Raw genomic sequence first — 19,989 nt, 5'->3', positions numbered from 1 at the left:
GTAGTGTGGATAATATTCTGCTACAGTAGAGGGCCGAGAGGCTCTACTGTAGCAGAATATCCACACTTTCTGCTTGGCGTCAAAGGCAACTAACTGACTTTGTGCAAAGTACGCTGTGTTTTCCACATTGTTAGAGCGCTCAGACGTTGATCCCTTGAACTCGATCCGAGTAAGAGATGCTTTGTAGCTCACAGGACTTCATTGCAATCGGCTAACTTGGTCAGTCACTCTGAGCTGCCTCGATGAGATCAAAATTGACATGTACATGTACATGTACAAAATTTAATGTACAAAATTTTTAAATTTTGTAAAATGTACATGTACAAAATTTAATGTACATGTACACATTGACATGTACATGTACAAAATTTAATGTACATGTAGAAACAGCAGAGCTGTGTACATGTACCCTTCTGGGCGCTGCATACATATTATACATTTGTACACGTAGCTAGCATACTATCGGATACCTGTTACTCTGTACAGTCTGCAGTGCTGGGATACATCCTTCTCACTGCAAGTTCGACGACGGCCATTTTCTATGTGGATAAGAGCGACGAGGACAACGTCTGATAATACGCAGACATGTGCATATGTGGTAGGGGTACACTTGAAACGAGTAACAGCATCAGCTCGAGAGAGTGGTCCACACACTTGAGGGAAGTGCCAACTCGATGATAACCAGTAAGGAAAGTCGGAAAAATGAAGATAACAATAAATCGTACTTCGAACTAGTTTTCGCACAACACTCCTCAGGAAGCTACAATGTACGTTGTACTAATGAAAAACAATCCAGAAAGATACTAATAAAGAGAAATGGAGTGAGAAGAAACAACACCTATGAAAATGATAATCCTAGCACTAAGGTAATAACAGGAAAAACTGCGAAAGCACTTAACGAACTTGTAAAGACTAGTCTTTACCTTAGTGCTAGGATTATCATTTTCATAGGTGTTGTTTCTTCTCACTCCATTTCTCTTTATTAGTATCTTTCTGGATTGTATAACAATAAATAAAAATAAAAATACGAAAATGGAAGTAGCAATGGGGGGGGGGGGGGGGGGAGAAAAGGGATCTCCAATTTACAAGTCGGGTCATCGTAGCATGATTCTATCGAGCCCATAGTCACTCAGATTATCCAATACCTATTTTATGCGTGAAACCCAGAGCTCCTGCTTCTCTGTACAAACCCTTTTTGGTATGTTAGGTATTACTACAATGTATGTCTATAGGTGCCATGGAGTCTTCACGTCCGCGTACATACAGTCATTTAGTTGCCAACCTGTCAGAAAGCTACTTTCACAGTACTCAGTTGCAATGGGGAGGTGGGTGGTAAAATAACTCCAGGTTCACTTCAAGGTACCGGTGTATCTACAGTCAACTTCGCTAATAACGACTGCGGATATAACGACAATTCGCGAATAACGACCGAATTTCCATGCCCAGAGCAAAGTCCCATCTAACTGTATACATTTAACTTCGGATATAACGACTATCTGAATAACGACAATTCGCGTATAGCGACATGCTTTTAGTGCCCCGTGGTCATATTCACTGCTTGAATAACGACTTTCTGGGCTTTTGCCAGCTATTTCAAGTACCTGTCATGCAAAAGTACCAGAACCTATGCTATGGTGCACCGGTGATGGATATTATTGCACACATGCAAGAAAATGCAGCCAAGGGGGGGGGGGGCTTTTTCTTCCTTTTTTATGTTGGCTTCAAAATTGTTGGATTTACCAGCACACCTATTATAATATGTATACAATGTACATGATTGTACAGTAATCATCATACATGTACATGTACATATCTCTGGCCCTGTAGATGGCTCAAAAAGGCATATTTTCAATTGATTTCCCTTGCATATTGAATTTTTAGTTCCTTTCAACTGCAATATGAAAATAAAGTACACATTGACATAGAGCAAGAAAAGAGCTTGATTTTGATATGCATATCATACTATACAAAATATGGGTTCACATACATTCAAATGGGACTTCGGTTATAAGGACACTTCGCGAATAAGGACACTTTTCTGATGCCCCGCCGAATGTCGTTATTGGCGAAGTTGACTGTAGTAGTGTGTCAGAGGCTTGGGGTAACTACCTTGACCGTCCTATTCCGATGTTCTCTACGTGGTGTGGTCCGGGTGTCCGTTGGGTGTCGATTCGTGACATGGCTTTGCTAGCATGCTAGTTACATGTATGTGGAATGGGCAGCTAGATACAATGTAGATATCTGGCGCAAGGCTTGACCCAGATTTGCCTGCCTGTCTTGCGACGGCGCCGACGGGCGTACACGGTACATATACATTGTTCATGTACATGTACATCAGCGGGAGCCACACATAGTCTGACATAGGCCATGCATACCACACTCAAGTAATAGTTGTCAAGTTTCCAAGAAGAGCATGATTGTACTAGTACATGCCTACATGTAACTACCGTAATATATTATCTCTAATATAAGCACAGTCTCCAATAATAGCACGTCTCCAATAATAGAACACCTTGGGGCGGCATTCAAAAAATAAAGTGCTCAGTCTCCATTATAAGCACACTGTGTAAATTCATTATCTGTACCGGCGAAAAAAAACCCTGAAATGTGTGTGTCTGATATGAATGTGGCATGGAAACATGCCTCTGAAATGAGGTTGAAATAATAATGGAACAGTCTCCAATAAAGGAACGTCTCCATTAATAGCACGGGGCGGAGGTACATTGAAAAAATAAAGGACCGTCTCCATTAATAGCACGGGGCGGAGGTACATTGAAAAAATAAAGGACCGTGCTTATATTAGAGATAATACGGTAGTTATCTAACTTAAAAAGTGTCACGTTGGTTATTGAAGACCTGGGTCTTGGACGGGTGGTCAGGTCGCAGACCAGTTTTGTTGATGGGCAGTGTGAAGTACATGTACATTTAACTGAAGTTAGTTCATCAGTGAAACATTCTTCACTTTCACTGGTGAGGAATGTGAAGGTGAGAACCACGCATGGCAGAAAGCAATAATAAGAAGGTGCTCGCTTGTTACTTAGTATGCTATTTGCACCAACTCATGTTGCCTGCTACTAGTGCCCTCTGACTCGTACATGGATGGAAGTACTCAATCTGCGGACAGCATGCTGTTTCGTTCTTTGTGAACTCATCAGTGCAGCACAGAGGAAATGAGGCCGAACCTGATAGCAATGAAAATAAAATGTCCAAAGCCAGATTTAAATCAGGCCAGAACGTACCTTGCCAGAGTGCTCAAACTGACAAGTCAGTGAGCTCTGGATGGAAGTACCAGAATGTTTTCGATGCTACCGATCCAGCAATTTAAGCAGTGGCAAATGACGGAAGTGAAGCAAAGAGTTCGGCACACTGCTCAGTAACCACTGCGTGCTGCGCTTTCTGTTTGTCGTCGTGTCTGACGCGCTGCTCTCAGAATCAACCTGGGTCCCTGGGCCATGGCCCATGGGCCGAGTAATGGACGTACATGTACATGTAGTAGATGCTTGGGTTACCATGGTTACCTGCATGCATTGTACTAGTATTCATACTCGATGAGGGGGACAACTGGCAACGCCGGTACAGTCTTGCGTGGAGGCCAAGTCTGAAAGCTGACTCTCCAAGGATTGCCATGTATTAGTAGTAGGTGGGAAAAGAGCGGGAATGTTTTCTTCCGGTGTTTAGCTGAATAATATTGGCGAACAGCACTTCAACAGCGTCACATGAAACATTGCACAGCAGTTGGCTTGACACGACCATTCGGAGACGGCGGCTATGCAGCGACCTGCATGCTTTGTGGCCAATACTCGGAAAGCCGCACGACCACAGCAGACCGTGCTGAATGCCTTCGGGATGCGGATGCGTGCCAAAAACAGAAGAGAGGTAGACCTACCAGGTAGAGATCGGCGCCGCACCTGTCCATGTGTCGTCCACGTGTCGACTAGTGTGACCATCGGCGTGCTGAGCTAGATGAATACATCCTCCTGGTGACTGGTGGAGTGCAAGTGGTGAGCCAGAGGGCTACATCCGTCACCCCAGGCGCTAGGCGCGAAGTGCGGGTTGGTGTCCAAGACAAACGAAAGCGTCACAATACTACATGACTGTATTTATTTTTACTTCTGTGTATCAGACCCTCATGCATAACTACATGTATCTCAGAGTGTCTTGTATTGTACGATGGCAATGCTGTGATGGAGTCGGTTGTACATGTACATGTACATGTACGTTCAAAGGACCATTGAATACCTACTGTAACTATTGGTACTACAAACTCTGCTCCCAAGTTATTGGTGCAAAGCATAATACCCTGTACAATGTACATGTACATAATAAATTGAGAACCGGGATACATGATTCCAATAAACATCACCTTCGAAACAAAACATCTCCATACAGTTTCCTGCCTAATCTTCACTATCGCATGCCCAGGATTCAAGCTAGCATTGTATTGTTGTGTTATGTATTTTGTTATTTTACAAGTACTTGGGCATTCTCAACAGACCCTAACGCCTAAGGTCTTCTGACAGGGTGCCCAGGATAAATGACTGATGTGTTGAGTTCCTGGCGAAATAGCATGTACTATGATACACAGGAACATATGCATATACAATGTACACAAGTATACAAATAGTGCAGGTACTAGGCCTTTGCGGATAATGCCGGCAGAAAAATTGGCAGAATTCGGTACTTTTCTGGTAAGTGTCATGCATGTTTGGTATGTGGATAAAGAAATGGAGCAGAAAATCGAGGAATTGCCCGCCATAAGGTTTGTATGGTTCTGCTAATTTCACTGCTTTTCGAGCATTATCCGCCATGGACCGCCAATGCCTATCAGGTACACATGAACCACTAGGGTGAGTATGCAGCAATGAGATTATTGATATTCTAATATTCATGGCCACTTGCCAGAACCTCTGTCACACTTGCATCCATGGGAACAGCCACAAGTTCCGGCTTACATCGTCCAGTGCCCTCGATGTAAGAACAAGAGTGATCGCAGCTTTAGACCTCTCTTTCTTTCTCTCTCTCTCTCTCTCTCTCTCTCTCTCTCTCTCTCTCTCTCTCTCTCTCTCTCTCTCTCTCCTCTCTCTCTCTCTCTCTCTCTCTCTCTCTCTCTCTCTCTCTCTCTCTCTCTCTCTCTCTCTCTCTCTCTCCCTGTCTGTCTGTCTGTCTGTCTGTCTGTCTGTCTGTCTGTCCGTCCGTCCGTCTAGCTATCTATCTCTTGTCATACTATTTATCAGGCAATTGTGGAATTTGTTCTTTGGTATTTCTGCTATTCTTAGTACACAGAAGTTCATAGTAATTTTTAGTTCATTAAAGTTCATGCTACTGTGTCATTCACTGTGTCATTCACTGGTGGAGGGAATGAAAAAGGGAAAGGTCTGAAGAAATAATCGACTGTGTCCTTCAGAACTCGAACCTTCTGTATCAAGTAATGTTTATATGATTTCCCTAAAGATATTGTTCGGTTCCCTGGCGCAAATCCTGTACAATATGTGCACGGTATTGTCTGCTTTCATACCAGATATACATGTATCTGTACTGTATAGCAAAGCATGACTGAGAGCAAAGGATTGCCAACGCAATACTAGTCTATATGCACGTACTATCCGGCGTGGACGCACATCCCTTCTACACACATACACATGTACGTACTATGAGGCGTGGCCTCTCATTCGTTCAACATGATTGTACTTACTGTGGAAACGTATTCAAAGCTGGTTTCTCTGGCAACTTTCCTAGCTTGATCTGCATCGCCGTGCACCTGTACAGCCCACTCGTTTAGATACGTGCCGTCCTCAACTTCCTGCTCATCTTCCCCTCCTTGCTCGTGCTGAGCAAACCCGATAGCATCGTTCTGCTCAACATGGTTCTCGTTTGCTTCGTTCGGAGATGCACTCTCATTAAATTTTACTTCCTTTCTAAGAATACCATCAACTGTTGCATGTGTACCGCACAGTATCGCAAGCATTACTATTGCTATCATCGAACATCGACATTGCCTGTGCATGATCATTGTGAATACTTCTGACGAAGTTTTGGGAAGAAACTGATTATGAGAACGATAGCGACTCCACCAGAGTCTTTCAACAAATTTCACCGATATTGTACGAGTATACTGGCACAGTTCTAGGGTGCTGATAATATAGTAATAGTACCTTGTCGAGATTCCTGAGGCTAACTGCTAGTAACTGACATAAGCCTTTATGCCACGAAACACACACACACACACATACATGTACACACACACACACACACATACACGTACACACACACACACACATACACACACACACACACACACACACACACACACACACACGTTCAGCGAGTGTAACTGCTTTGGCATCTTGCATTGCTAGTTGTCTGCATGACGCTTGCAATAGGGCCAGACGCGGTCAATGTTTTCAACGTGCTGAAACGGACGGCATTCCGTTTATAAGTCCGGCACGTGGGCTGAGTGCGACACGAGTGTCACATACATATGATGTATTGTGGTGCAAGCGTAAGCCTTGTGCCAGTCGTGGAGTTTGGACATTAGCATTTTTACCTTTGAGCGGCAGCGTTACCAACGATTGACATACATATACACGCACGCGAATTCCTTACACAGTAGTTGGATGTGAGTGTACTGCATGATGATACAGTACGTAACGTTAGTGTAAGAATAGAGAATGAGTCACGATGGTAATTGGTCTACAATGCATGCATACCATCCGTGACACCTACCTTGTACGTTGCAGATGTGGTCATGTACATGTATCATATTCATGATAATAATCATTATCCGATGTTTCCTGCATGCATGCCATACCCGGATTGGTCCACGCTCATCTTAGCATACCAAATGCAAAAGGGAAGCTTGCCTTGAGTCATGCAGACCAAGGCAGGCACTTCAATCTCAACCACATTGTCATTACCATTGCCAGCGTTACAGTGTGCATGTATGTGCATGACCACTGTGTACATGTCATGGGTTGCAGTGTACATGTACATGTATACAGTGTATGTGCATGACCACTGTGTACATGTCATGTGTTGCAGTGTGTAAACCATGATGTATCCCAAGCCCAACATCAGTGAATAATGGCAAGAAGGCAGTACAAGAGAATAGATAGAGAGAAAAGAGGAAACCAAAGAGGAGTCCAGGTGGAAAGGGAAGGATAAGAACATTGAAAGGATCAGTCACGCAATACTTTAATTCCCATCGTGGATAGGAACGTGCTCCCTGCATGATAATGTACATAATTATCCAATGCTGTAGACAGCAAGCTGTTTTGGCCATAAAGGCCTCATCAGTACAGCTACGAGCTTTCTATGCAAGCAGAGTGCTCTAACTACGAAAAGTAGTGGGCAATGCGTAATGCAGCAGCACTAGAGAGGCCTACGGAGAGTGCTCAACACGACAAATGTCGAGAAGCATAACACCATGAACACCCAATGTACATCATTATACATGTGCTGGTGAAAACGTTAAAGCGTGGCTGATCCTTTCAATGTTCTTATCTTTCCCTTTCCACCTGGACTCCTCTTTGGTTTCCTCTTTTCTCTCATCTATTCTATTGTACTGCCTTCAAGAGCTTGAAGTGTGTCGTACTGCTAAGTATCATTGCATTTTTGACTCCAAGGAAATAATTGTTCAATACAATGTCATGTAATGCACATTGGTCATGCCAGGCATCCAAGGAAATACTTCACGGAGTATGCTTGTGTGGGACATGTACATAACAATCATGTACATTGTGTGTATATGATCCAGGAGGAATGCCACTCCATGTAGGATGCCACTAGCGTAGTACTAAGCTTCAACTTCAAAGTTCAAGGTCTGCTGAAACCAGAACGTGCCATCCATGTACCGATGTACATCATGTTCTCGTACAAGTGTTAGCTGCATATGTCACCATCTGCCGCTTTACCACTCTGCGCCTTGTACGACTGCCAGAGAACTTCATCCTTGGCTTGAGGATACACGCGCACGCATGCCCTCACTCCTCAGAGTCAAGAGGCAATCGTGATACATGCAACTTATCAAGTTAGACTCTTTAAAAGCTAAAATTAATGATAATGGAGATACCCATGAATTTAGGGTACAAAGGCTCTGGTGTGAGGGAGTCTTCTAACGCGTTTTGCATCCACGCATACACACAATACATAATGAAGTACATTATTACCGTATTAGGGCTCAAACGGTCACGGTTTTACCCCTAACGGTTAACTGCTAAGCTAACGGTCGGTTTAACGGTTATAACCTATAAGCCACGGCAATCCTGCGGACTCTTTTTTAACTGTATATTTGACAATACTCATTCAAAAAAATGTGCCCTATTCAGTACAACGCACACATGTACATTCTCTTGCATGCTCATTCATACATACTCTCACACCAAGAGACCAGATTATTATTATGACCGAGTTGACAGCCCAGAAATTGCGTACGCATGCGACAGCCTGCGAAAGTGCATACTTTGCAATGACCTGATACTTGAAAAATTGACTGAAAAGTTACTGCGGAACCGTTATCTTTATCGGTTAACCGTTAATTCTTCGTAACTGGTCTGCAGCCGGTTAATCGGACTAACCGTTTGAGCCCTAATTACTATACTGTACTTACTGTACTTGGTGACTTCCATGAACTGGCCACGAGGAGTCTCCGCTTGGGAGAGGGGAGAGAGATTCAGAAGAAATCTTGGAAAGATTACTCAATTGGTTATTGAACCGCCTAACGGCCGAAAATACCCTTGAAATCCCCAAAACTCTGGGCGGACTTGAAAATGATCCCACTTATGGGCTCACCACACCTCAGTAAGCATGGTAAGTGGGTGAAGACAAGGTGCAGAAAAAGGATTGACGGCATCAGTGTGTGTATCCGTCCCGGGATCCAACTGCAGTTACCCCTGCCCCCCGGTGAAGGTAATATTTTTTAGTGTTGGTGGCTAAATCAGAGTGGTTCTGATTATAAACTTCACTAGCATGTACGCACGCACGCACACACTACTCACATACACACGGACACACACACACACACACACACACACACCTTTTGATGTCCATAGTCATGCTGCAGCAGAAGCCATAGTAACTTGTGCGGGATTGTATCATTCAATAGCTTGCAAGGCTGAAGAATTGGCAGCCACTAACACACACACACACACACACACACACACACACACACACACACACACACACACACACACACATGTACGCACGCACACACACACACACACACACACACACACACACATACACACACCTCAGACCTCAGACCTGCCCATCGCGGAAGCGATGATAGCGAACAGCTATGTTGGACATAGCAACTTGTGCTGGGATTACACCATTCACCAGCTTGCAAGGCTGATGAATTGACCGCCACTATTTTTAGCACACACACACACACACACACACACACACACGCACACACACACACACACACACTGCTACTATTGACAGCTGCCAGAATTGGCCACACCGCTCCCAGATGTGAGGTACTGTCAGAGAGGTTAGGGGGGAGGAAGGCAATGCTCCAAGTGGCGATCCAGATCTTGCCGCCTCCGGAACCGTCGATTGTGGCAAACTCGGCAGTGAAACTTGAATTGCTGGCGTTCAGCCACAGTAGGGCGCTTTGGACAGGTTCCGCAACGGTGACGTTTGAGACCCGCAGTCGATTTAAACTCATGCTAGATAAGTTGTGCAAGTTACACCCGGAACAACAAGAGGAGCAGGGGCCTGCGGCTGGTCGTCATCGCCTAGCGGACACTTACGCACCGCAAAGCCTCCCCTGCTACGTAGCCATCGGTTGCATGTTGGACACTGCAGTGATCTAGGCTGCTCCCAAACCGGGAGCTGACGGATTGTTGAACACTTGTGCCAGGCCATGCCAGAAATACGGCGGAACAGACGGTTGCAGGTTGGGCACTCAATGCTCTTCGGGGCAGGTTCCTTGTCCTCACCTGCTGCTGCCACCACTCCACGCCACTATCGATCTCCACGATCGCTTGCCAACTCAAACCAGTCCAGCCACTCCAGCCACGGATAGGTCCGTGTGGATGGTGTCTAGGCCCCCGTGTAATATGCCGGCATTTTTTTGAACATTCTCGGCACAATCCGCGAACCCAGCACTTTGGGCTCGTGATGCAGCATTTTGGGGGAAATGGAGCACTTGGCCGTTGTGTATCAAAATTGAGAGAAGAAAAACTTCCCAAACAAGAACGTCACTTCCGCATTCCGTGGATTAGCTTCTTGTTGAGTGAATTGTTTACCATGGCAGACTCGAGCAATAAGAGACTTGCTCGAGTCTGCCATGGTAAACAATTATTTTCAAAATTATTTTCTGACTCCCTGGTTTTGACGGCGTGTGCTGAGGATTACAAAAAAGTGAGCATTTTCCGAGCATTTTCGGCAAGGTTTACGAGAATTTCCCAAAAGCATTTTCGGCAAAGGTTTGGGCATATTACACCGGGCCCTAATGGTGTCCTTCCAGCGACGACGAGGTCAACAGAATGGCCGAGACTGAGGGAGACAGGCAAACAGTAACTGCTTCGGTACTCTGGTGTCATCAAGACGAGCCACGTGCCCAAGCCACTCCAATCGTCTCTGCTGCACCATGCGTGATAACGGTGTGGGATCACCCCACTGTGCTCGCAGTTCCTGTGAGGAGCATGGTGAAACCGGTCCATTCTATCTAGATCCGACTTCAACTGCGTCCAGCATTCTGAACCTTACAGAACCGTTGACAGGACGCAAACGACATACAGGTGGCGCCTGGTAGGGGGTTTCAGGCTCCGGTCATGTAGGATGCGCCGAAGACCACCAAAGGCCCCTGCACCCTTTAATGCTAGCCGGTTCCGAATGTCCGCTTGCGACCGCGAGTCCGGAGTGATAGTGGAACCAAGGTAGGGGAATGAGGCGACTGCTTCAACCCTATCACTGCCAATGACCAAATCAGAGCAATCAGCAGGGCAAACTCCGAAACCTGCGACGAGAAGCGTGGTCTTGGTCATGCTCACTGTGAGACCCAAGCTGGATGCGACCTCACAAAAGGCAGACAGGGATTGATCGGCTGCGTTGCGAGTTGTAGCGAGCAGTACGGCATCATCCGCAAATTCGAAGTCATCAGCATGGCCGGACTCGGAGTGGGGACGACGCCTAGTGACACAAGGGAACAGCTGGCCATCAATTGTGAAGCTGAAGTCCACACCAGACTCTATTCCGCGCTCCACGAGAAGGGATCGCCAAGACGCCAACGCTCAATAACTAAGTCGAAGTACAAGTTAAACAGTACAGGTGCCATCACGCACCCTTGGCGCAGCCCATTCTTGACAGATATCGGATCCGTGCAACCACCGGCAACGCGAACGCAAGCTGACATGTCTGTATGGAATGATTTGATGATGGCCACAGTCGAGGGCGGCACACCCAGCCGCAGCAATGCCTGCCAAAGAGCTTCGCGAGGGACAGAGTCGTACGCTTTGCGGAGATCCACAAATACGCAGAAGAGCTTCGATCGATGTTCGTACGACTTCTCGACAAGTTGACGGACAGAGAAGATGGCGTCCGCACAACCACGGTGCCGCCGAAACCCGCATTGGGATTCAGGCAGCTCCGCCTCAGCAATACCTTGCAATCGGTTTTGCATGATCCGAGCTGCCAACTTGCCGACAACCTCCAGCAATGCGATCCCTCCCCCCCCCCCCCCACACACACACATGGTATAGTAGAAATATGTTGAATAACGTAAAATTCAAGACGCACAGAATACTCTCTCCCCCTCCGCCCATCAGAAATGCAAAATGAACAGCTCTGGTATTTTCTAATTCAACAAGATTCCCCAGCTCGTGGTCAGACTGCCAATAATCAAGCGTTTCCCAGCTGGTTTCAGAAGGGGTTGTGAATCAGATCAAGGCTGTCACATGCACTTACTACCATGGTCTAGCAACGCAGTACGTGCAACAGGTCATACCAACGTATTCTGTGTACTGGACCGTGCACACTTCCACCCACACCACACGCATGCACATTACAGTGGTACGCTAGTTGGGCAAGTGTCGGGTGCAACAGCGCACGCATCGGCTCAACACCGTATTTCGGAAGTCACGCCACGTTCACAGGTACAAGGTCAACAGCGGGCGAGAATAAGAGAGGGGGAAGAGAATAAGAGAGGGGGAAGAGAATAAGAGAGGGGAAGAGAATAAGAGAGGGGGAAGAGAATAAGAGAGGGGAAAGAGAATAAGAGAGGGGAAAGAGAATAAGAGAGGGGAAAGAGAATAAGAGAGGGGGAAGAGAATAAGAGAGGGGGAAGAGAATAAGAGAGGGGAAAGAGAATAAGAGAGGGGAAGAGAATAAGAGAGGGGGAAGAGAATAAGAGAGGGGGAAGAGAATAAGAGAGGGGAAAGAGAATAAGAGAGAGGAAAGAGAATAAGAGAGGGGAAAGAGAATAAGAGAGGGGAAAGAGAATAAGAGAGGGGGAAGAGAATAAGAGAGGGGGAAGAGAATAAGAGAGGGGAAAGAGAATAAGAGAGGGGAAAGAGAATAAGAGAGGGGAAAGAGAATAAGAGAGGGGAAAGAGTATAAGAGAGGGGAAAGAGAATAAGAGAGGGGAAAGAGAATAAGAGAGGGGAAAGAGAATAAGAGAGGGGAAAGAGAATAAGAGAGGGGAAAGAGAATAAGAGAGGGGAAGAGAATAAGAGAGGGGGAAGAGAATAAGAGAGGGGGAAGAGAATAAGAGAGGGGAAGAGAATAGGAGAGGGGAAGAGAATAAGAGAGAGGAAGATCAGTGCACCACTGCACTACACACTGGACTACGCATACACACATGACGAGACTACTGCAATCAGCGGGGCATATCACTATGACTCTACAGTCTGCACTCCACCGATGGTACCAAACAAGGCTGAAGTGGCAACTAGCTGCCAGAAAATTGAGTCCACACTACATTTGCATGGAGTTGTCACTATTTCTTTCTATACTAAATAAGTTAGTATATGGGGTTACATGAACGTACATGTAGCCCCATTTAAAAAGTCTCTCGAATGACAAATACGCCAGTAAAAAAGGCTCCATCTGCGTACACAAGCACCACTCTGTGTAGAGTAGCATTAGTGTGGGTAGCGATAAGCCTGTCTAATAGCCAATTTCTACTTTCATCAATGTCTATGCTCGGCGGAAACGGATTGTGCTTTGATTTTCGCCACGTTGATGCCGTGGAAGGCTATAACGTACCCTGCAATGCTGCCGATGAGTACATGGAGACACAGAACAACGCCTATGGCGCGGAGAGATGGCTGTGGCGACGTGGCGGAGTCGGCGAGGAGTTGCCACCGGTGTTCATCCAGCCGCAGTGCCGTGCGCTGCTGCAGCACGCTGCAGAACATTCCGATGTGCATCAGCGCGTGGCCGTGCAGAAAGTAGAGATAGTGCGGCGCCAGTCGCTGCGGCATGTGCACTGCCATCACCACGGCGCTCGCAAAGCTCCAGAAGAACTGCGCCCAGTGGTGTTGGTCCGACGGCAGGCCGCGCTCGCCGTCGGCCGAGAAGAAACGGCTCAGGAAGGGCAGGAAGTTGATCGTGTACGCCAGCAGATAACCGGTGATCAGCACGTACGGCCTGAAGGGAGATGCGTACAGACCAAATCGCACGTAGCACTGCGATATGAATATGCAGAGGTGCAGGACAAGAGCCATACTTAGATAGCCATTGGTTGAGAAGACGGAGATGGCACCACTGTCCGGGTCCATGGGCCGGCTGTAGCTGTAGTGCGCGATGGCCGTCGATACGCAGTAGTAGCTGATGGAGAAGTAGTCGACGATGAACCATGCCTGGTGGTGCCACTCCGACTGGCTGTGGAACACATGCGCCAGCGTACTGCCACTCATCGCTATCACGCATCCGATATGCTGCAGGAGCAGGGGAAAGTGCTCTTCGGCGATGAATACTGGTGAGTCCCACGACCAGTGTTGGGCCATGAGTCGGTAGATCTCGAACACGAAGTACAGTGCGCCCAGTACGTGACTCCAGATGTTCGCCAGCTCGTTGCTAAGCGTCAGGCTACTGAGCACACAGTCCGAGGCGCACGCTACGTGCCGATAGCCTTTCACGATGAACGGCATCACGAAATAGGGATCGACAGACGTATAGCTGCCATGGCTAGGCAGCGCGTGACGGCTTATGATCCTGCGCATTCTGTCCGCTCTTTTCAGCAGCACAGACTCAAACCAGGAAACGCCACACTATTTTCTGGATCCAAAGAATTTTACGAAACGGGAACTAAATCAGCAACATCATTCTCAGGTCAGCCAATGCAATAATTATTGTTTCAAATCACCTGCCAAGATCGGAGATCGGGAAACCTCCACTGACCAGGAATCACCATATCACATGCACGCGAGTGCAAAATTGTACTTTGGACCTGGAATTCTAATTGGGCCGGTACAATTTAGATTCGAGTCGACAATAGGTTTGTGTGGTAAAAAGTAACCAACGCGCTAACTAGCGCTAGTCGATACGACCAGTAGTACCAGCGTGTTGGTTTAGCGCCTGGACAAGTAAACGGCAACTAGAATAATAACCTCAAGCTTGCACGGCACCAACACTAGGATTCGAACACTGGCAACAGGGCCTGGGGCAGTAGATTATACTAAGAAGATCATTACAGGTCAAATGTTTATGATTGTATAACCCACAATGCCGCAATAACATTCCGATTCGATAGCAAAATAAAAATGGAAAAAATCGGATGATAATCATGCATAGGCTCACGGCTGTTAGCTGCACTTGGATCGCGGCAACTTAGTTTTCTGCACGTGAACCATGAAAAATCAATGCATGCTCATGCATGTTCATGCATAACCAGTCAGCTGGCCTGCTCGCCCACGCATTTGACAGGTAACAATTCCATCAAATTTGAGATATCGCTTCGTTCTAAGTCTCAAAACAGTTCTAAAGTCACCAAACCACGCTGGTAATCGATGGCTATTCAATGTTAACATCTTCAGGAAGACTTCAGCCGTTTCCCGAGAGTTTGGGCATCGTTGCCGTTATTTTTCAAGGTGTTCTTCTTCCTCCTGTCTGGAGCTGCAATTGCATCCTGGGATTATTTGAAAGGTATTTCGTGCGGGCTGTGGGGGGTTCCAACAGGCATAAACTGACATCGCTATAGGATAACTGGTAACTTTCACCCTTCAAGGAGGTAGAGCAATGAGAATTTTTTTGTGGCGGTCGTCCAATTTTTGTGGCGGTCGTGGCTGTATTTGTGCACTTCCAAGGCTTTCATTCTGCCTGATACTACTCTGTACTGTATGGGAATCGTTGTTTAGGCACATGTAGCTGTCTTATTTGGTAGATCTGCTGTTTTCAATCACTTGGGACACTTTGTCTAGCCTATTTGTCTTTCGTTCGTGCCATCTATCAGTTTTGTGGGGTGCCTTGACCTGTATTTGTGAAGTTCTCGAGTAAAGACCCTAATTCTTGACTGGAGTCACGTCTTGAATTGAATTTGCTGGGTGAGCCCTCGTTCACGCAGTTGTACTTATCGTAATAGTCAATATCTGCTTGCTGGACGGACTAGCGGCTAGAATAGGGATGACCAAATGGTCCAAGTGTGTACTAGTACACGATTATTGTTTCCATCATCGTGAAATGCTCGTTGTGGAATTGCAGTCGTCTGCCTTTGGCACTGAGGACATGAGGAGAGTTGATTGTTACTTCTGCTCAGCAATGAAGCGATCATCAGCTCTCTTTGTTCTAATTATTGAGAGGACATACCGGCATCGCAATCAAGTAAAGATTAGGCAAACCTCGCCAACCTCCAAAGAGAGTCGAAGATATTTTCTCCAAATGCAAAGACGATCTTTGTGAGTTTGTGACTTGCATTTGCGTGCATACATGAGCAAGTCACGAACCACGGCACGTGCGCGGTTACCATGCCATCTCGAACCGACGCCATCTTTCTAAGTTGCCGCTTCTTGACAGCCGTGAGGCTAGGCTAGCGCTAGATCGATCTACAAACCTACGTCTTCGAGTTCGAGCTCATAAAAAACGTTCACAAATGCGTCACGAGTCACGTGCCGACAACAGCTAGCCTGCCCCGTGCATTACAATCATACGATTCATAGCCATTCCGTCATTCGCATTCTTTCATCAATCAAGTCATTCAAGATACACAGTACACTGTATCAGGCTCACTCATGCTCCGAAAGACTGGCTTTGATTCCATTCATTTACCAAGCTATCCACATAGAAAAATATAACTAAGCTTTGTCCGAAGCATGCACGTCCTGCTGGTTTGGATGTTCCATTTCCTCGCGGAAACCAGGCGACATGACCTTCACCCACCGCCACAGGGTTTGGGAAATCGCAGGCCTTCCGGCTCCGATACGCTGCTGATCTTGTGGAAGAAACCCTGGAAGTTTGTGTTCGCTGGCGTGGCAAGTAACGATTACTACGTGTTCAGTTAGCACATTGTACTACAGTGCACGGCAAAGTGTTGAGAGAGATGGCGAAGCTGCCCAGCCACGGGCCAGCTAGCTCCGTGGATGAGTTCTTCTTGTGCCCAGGCATCGTCAAGGGATACAGGCACGTCTCGAACAAATGGGACTGCGTCCTAAGTAGCCTGACGCTGAGCAATGAGCTGGTGAATATCTGGAGTCACGGCGTAGCGGCGGTGTATTATATGTACGTGGTCTACGCACTGTTGACGCATGCATGGATGCTGGATGCGCTTGAGCAGCATTTTCCACTGATAGCCCAGCAGTTTGGTGTGTTTGTGGCAATGCTGGGCAGCACACTGGCGCACATGTTCCACAGCGAATCGCGATGGCACCACGTTGCTTGGTTCATGGTCGACTACCTGGGCATCGGGTTCTACTGCCTGACGTCGGCCATAGCTCATTACGCTTACAGCCGACCACTGGATGAAAACAGCGGGCCGATATCATTGTTCAGCACAAATGCATACTTGACAATTGCTCTGTTAGGGCACACGTGTGTGCTTGTGTCTCAGTGCTATTTGAGATGCCGATTACTGCAGCAAACCTCTCGACTCTACATACTGGTGACAGGCTACGCCGTAGCATACATTATCAACTTCCTGCCCTTCCTCAGTCGTTACTACAGCGCTCAGGAGCACCTATCGTCGGATCCGTTCCACTGGGGACAGTTCCACTGGAGTCTGGCTAGTGCCCTGGTGATGACAGCTAAAGTGCCGGAGCGGTTTGCGCCGGAGACTTTCTATTCGCTGAACGGGCATTCCATGATGCACATACTGCTGCTTGTGAGCTTCTATCACCAGAGCACTGCGCTGAGAATGGACGTCGAGCGATGGTCATCGTTTCCCAGCGGGCATCAGCCCTGCGTGCCTGGAGTGTGCCTGGTGTTGTTTTTATACAGCCTGGTGGGTATCTTGTTGACGTACTATTTTGCCTACGTCGGTCAGCCGGCGGCACACCAGAGTAGTTGTACTAGTAATGGCAGGACGGCGAAGACACATCATGACTAACTCAAACCAGACTAGACATTAATTGTTGCACGCACATGGGAACGCCGCACTCTGCTAGGACGTACACTTTCCTAGCACGCACATTATCTGGGGCGTGGGTGTGTCTTGCTCCTCATTGAAGAAGTATGTCTGGATAAAAAGCCCTAGATGATACGTATGCACACTGGTGATGCCCACGGGGTAAGGTTTATGAAAGTCCCATGCACAGTATTCCGCTGCAGGCATTGATTAGTATTGTCGTAGTTGGAGAAAAAACTCGCTTTAGAAAAGTGTATCTTTTTAGTTACTGCTTCTATTCCCGTCATCAATAGCGGAAAATCAATTTTCTTTTAGTGGCATTCGATTCTTGCCCGCAGTGCCCACTGCAGAATGAAGTGATCAGGGTCACTGTACCATGGCATGTGCGTGTGCGGGCGCGTGCGTGTATGCATGAGCGCGCGCGTGTTTGTATGCGCATGGAGGGGGGGGGGGGGCACAGAATACTCAGTATTACCTATAGTTATACCTGGGGGTGTGCATGCACTTGTTCTATGTCAGCTGACTTGAATAGTGGGGTCATCGGGTCATCGCACCAGCTTGATCGCGCGTGATGATCGATGATAAAAAATGAATAATTGTCGCCGGCTTTCACGACAAGACAGCTCTCTGTGCGGACACAAGTGCAGTAACCAAGGCATGCAGTGCATGGCTTTCATGACTCTACTGTAAAAGTCTGTTGTAGTACTGTCGTGGTCGTGGACATAGAAATCGGGTCGCACGTCTAGTATAGCGGCCCTATGCCCATGGCCCAGCCTAGCCAGGCCAGGGTGCTGGCCATGCAGCCGTAGCATGTACATGACTTTTGTATTTTTAATATTATTATGCGCTGCTTGCATGCTGGGCCCGCGCCCATCGGACATCGACATCGGATCAACAATAATATTATTAAATTTTACATGCACGTGCGCACAGCATGCAACGACTTACATGTACATGACGTTCTGCGCTGGCGGCGCGGCCCCGGTTATAATATCGACTGAATTATTATTTCCATGTCCGCGACAGTAGACTCTACAAAGTACAATGTCGTAGTAGTTGTATTGACATTTTTACAGTCTGCAAAATTTAATAACGGTGTAAATGCGCGGTGCCAGTGCTTGGCCAACTGGACGTGCAACAGAAGAAATTTTCTCTCTGACCTGAGAGTCGCAATCATAGTGGCCGAGGTTTGAGGAAGTCACTGCAGAATTCTCCCCTCCTACCGGTAACGGGTTGTACTAGCGTTAGCCGGTTAGGCTAAGCTTCTGCTGACACTACTACTACTTGGGAAGGATGATGAGAACTTCTGATTGAAACAACAATTATTAGTGTTTTCTCAGAAAATTTGTTTTGGCTGATCCGTGATTGCTGCACCGCCAGTGCAGTGGGAAGTACGGAAACTGTTCTCGTCAGATCTGTTCGTCACGGTTCCTTGATGACGTGTGGAGAGCCGCTGAGCGCAGAATGGTAACGCTTCCCAGTCACGGACCGGCGAGCTCTGTGGACGAATTCCTCGTGACTCCGCACATCGTCAAGGGGTACAGGCACGTCTCGAACAAATGGGACTGCGTTCTAAGTAGCCTGACGCTGAGCAATGAATTCGTGAATATATGGAGTCATGGCATCGCAGCCGTGTATTATATCTACCTTATAAGCATCCTACTGTATGACGTATGGCAACTGGATTCTGCAGAGGAGTACGTACCCCTTATCGGGCAGCAGTGTGGCTGTTTAGGCGTCCTACTTGGAAGCACCGTAGCGCATACATTCCACAGTGAATCGCGGTGGCATCACCTGGCCTGGTTCACCGTGGACTATCTCTCCATCAGCTTCTACTGCCTGACGTCGGCCATAGCGCACTACGCTTACAGCCGACCACTGGATGAAACAAGCGGACCAATATCATTGTTTAGTACCTATACCTACTTGACAATTGCTCTGGTAGGGCACACCTGTGTGTTTACGTCTCAGTGCTATTTGAGATGCCGATTGCTGCAGCAAACCTCTCGACTCTACATACTGGTGACAGGCTATGCCGTAGCGTACATTATCAACTTCCTGCCCTTCCTTAGTCGTTACTACAGCGCTCAGGAGTCACTGGCATCATCGGATCCGTTCCACTGGGGGCAGTTCTACTGGGGTCTCGCTAGCGCCCTGGTGATGTCTTGTAACATTCCAGAGAAATTTGCACCGGAGACGTTCTACAGTCTGAACGGCCACTCCCTAATGCACATGGGAATGCTGATGAGCTTGGATCAGCAGAGCAAAGCTCTGCGGATGGATCTCGGCCGGTGGGCTCGCTACCCGGACCACAGCCAACCAACAGTGACCGCAATCTGCACGACGGTCTTCTTGTACCTACTTATCGGCAGCACGATTACGTATTACTTCGCCTATCATGGTCGTAAAGATACAGTCAGGACAGGTAGCCGAAAAGAAACTGTGCTTAGCAAAAAGCAGCATGATCAATAGGCTGATGCTATATCTAG

General features: G+C 47.3%; 3 protein-coding genes across 3 annotated transcripts in view; 2 read left to right on the top strand and 1 right to left on the bottom strand.

Annotated features, from left to right (window-relative positions):
- Positions 1-12,029: 12,029 nt before the first annotated feature.
- Positions 12,030-14,671, bottom strand: LOC135819416 (membrane progestin receptor gamma-A-like). The gene has a single exon (XM_065332625.1). The coding sequence runs from the start codon at positions 14,166-14,168 to the stop codon at positions 13,134-13,136; it is 1,035 nt and encodes a 344-aa protein (XP_065188697.1). The 5' UTR covers positions 14,169-14,671; the 3' UTR covers positions 12,030-13,133.
- Positions 14,672-16,209: 1,538 nt separating this feature from the next.
- LOC135819415 (membrane progestin receptor gamma-A-like) lies at positions 16,210-17,856 on the top strand. The gene has a single exon (XM_065332624.1). The coding sequence runs from the start codon at positions 16,481-16,483 to the stop codon at positions 17,480-17,482; it is 1,002 nt and encodes a 333-aa protein (XP_065188696.1). The 5' UTR covers positions 16,210-16,480; the 3' UTR covers positions 17,483-17,856.
- Positions 17,857-18,602: 746 nt separating this feature from the next.
- Positions 18,603-19,989, top strand: part of LOC135819414 (membrane progestin receptor gamma-A-like) — a 2,129-nt gene continuing 742 nt past the window's right edge. The window contains exon 1 of the mRNA XM_065332623.1: positions 18,603-19,989. This exon is cut by the window's right edge and continues 742 nt beyond it. Coding sequence (XP_065188695.1) covers positions 18,965-19,972 — 1,008 coding nt within the window. The 5' untranslated portion in view covers positions 18,603-18,964 and the 3' untranslated portion in view covers positions 19,973-19,989.

Source organism: Sycon ciliatum, chromosome 6 (assembly GCF_964019385.1).
Source record: "Sycon ciliatum chromosome 6, ocSycCili1.1, whole genome shotgun sequence".
Classification (NCBI taxonomy): Eukaryota; Metazoa; Porifera; class Calcarea; order Leucosolenida; family Sycettidae; genus Sycon; species Sycon ciliatum.
This window is presented reverse-complemented; position numbering and strand designations above follow the sequence as displayed.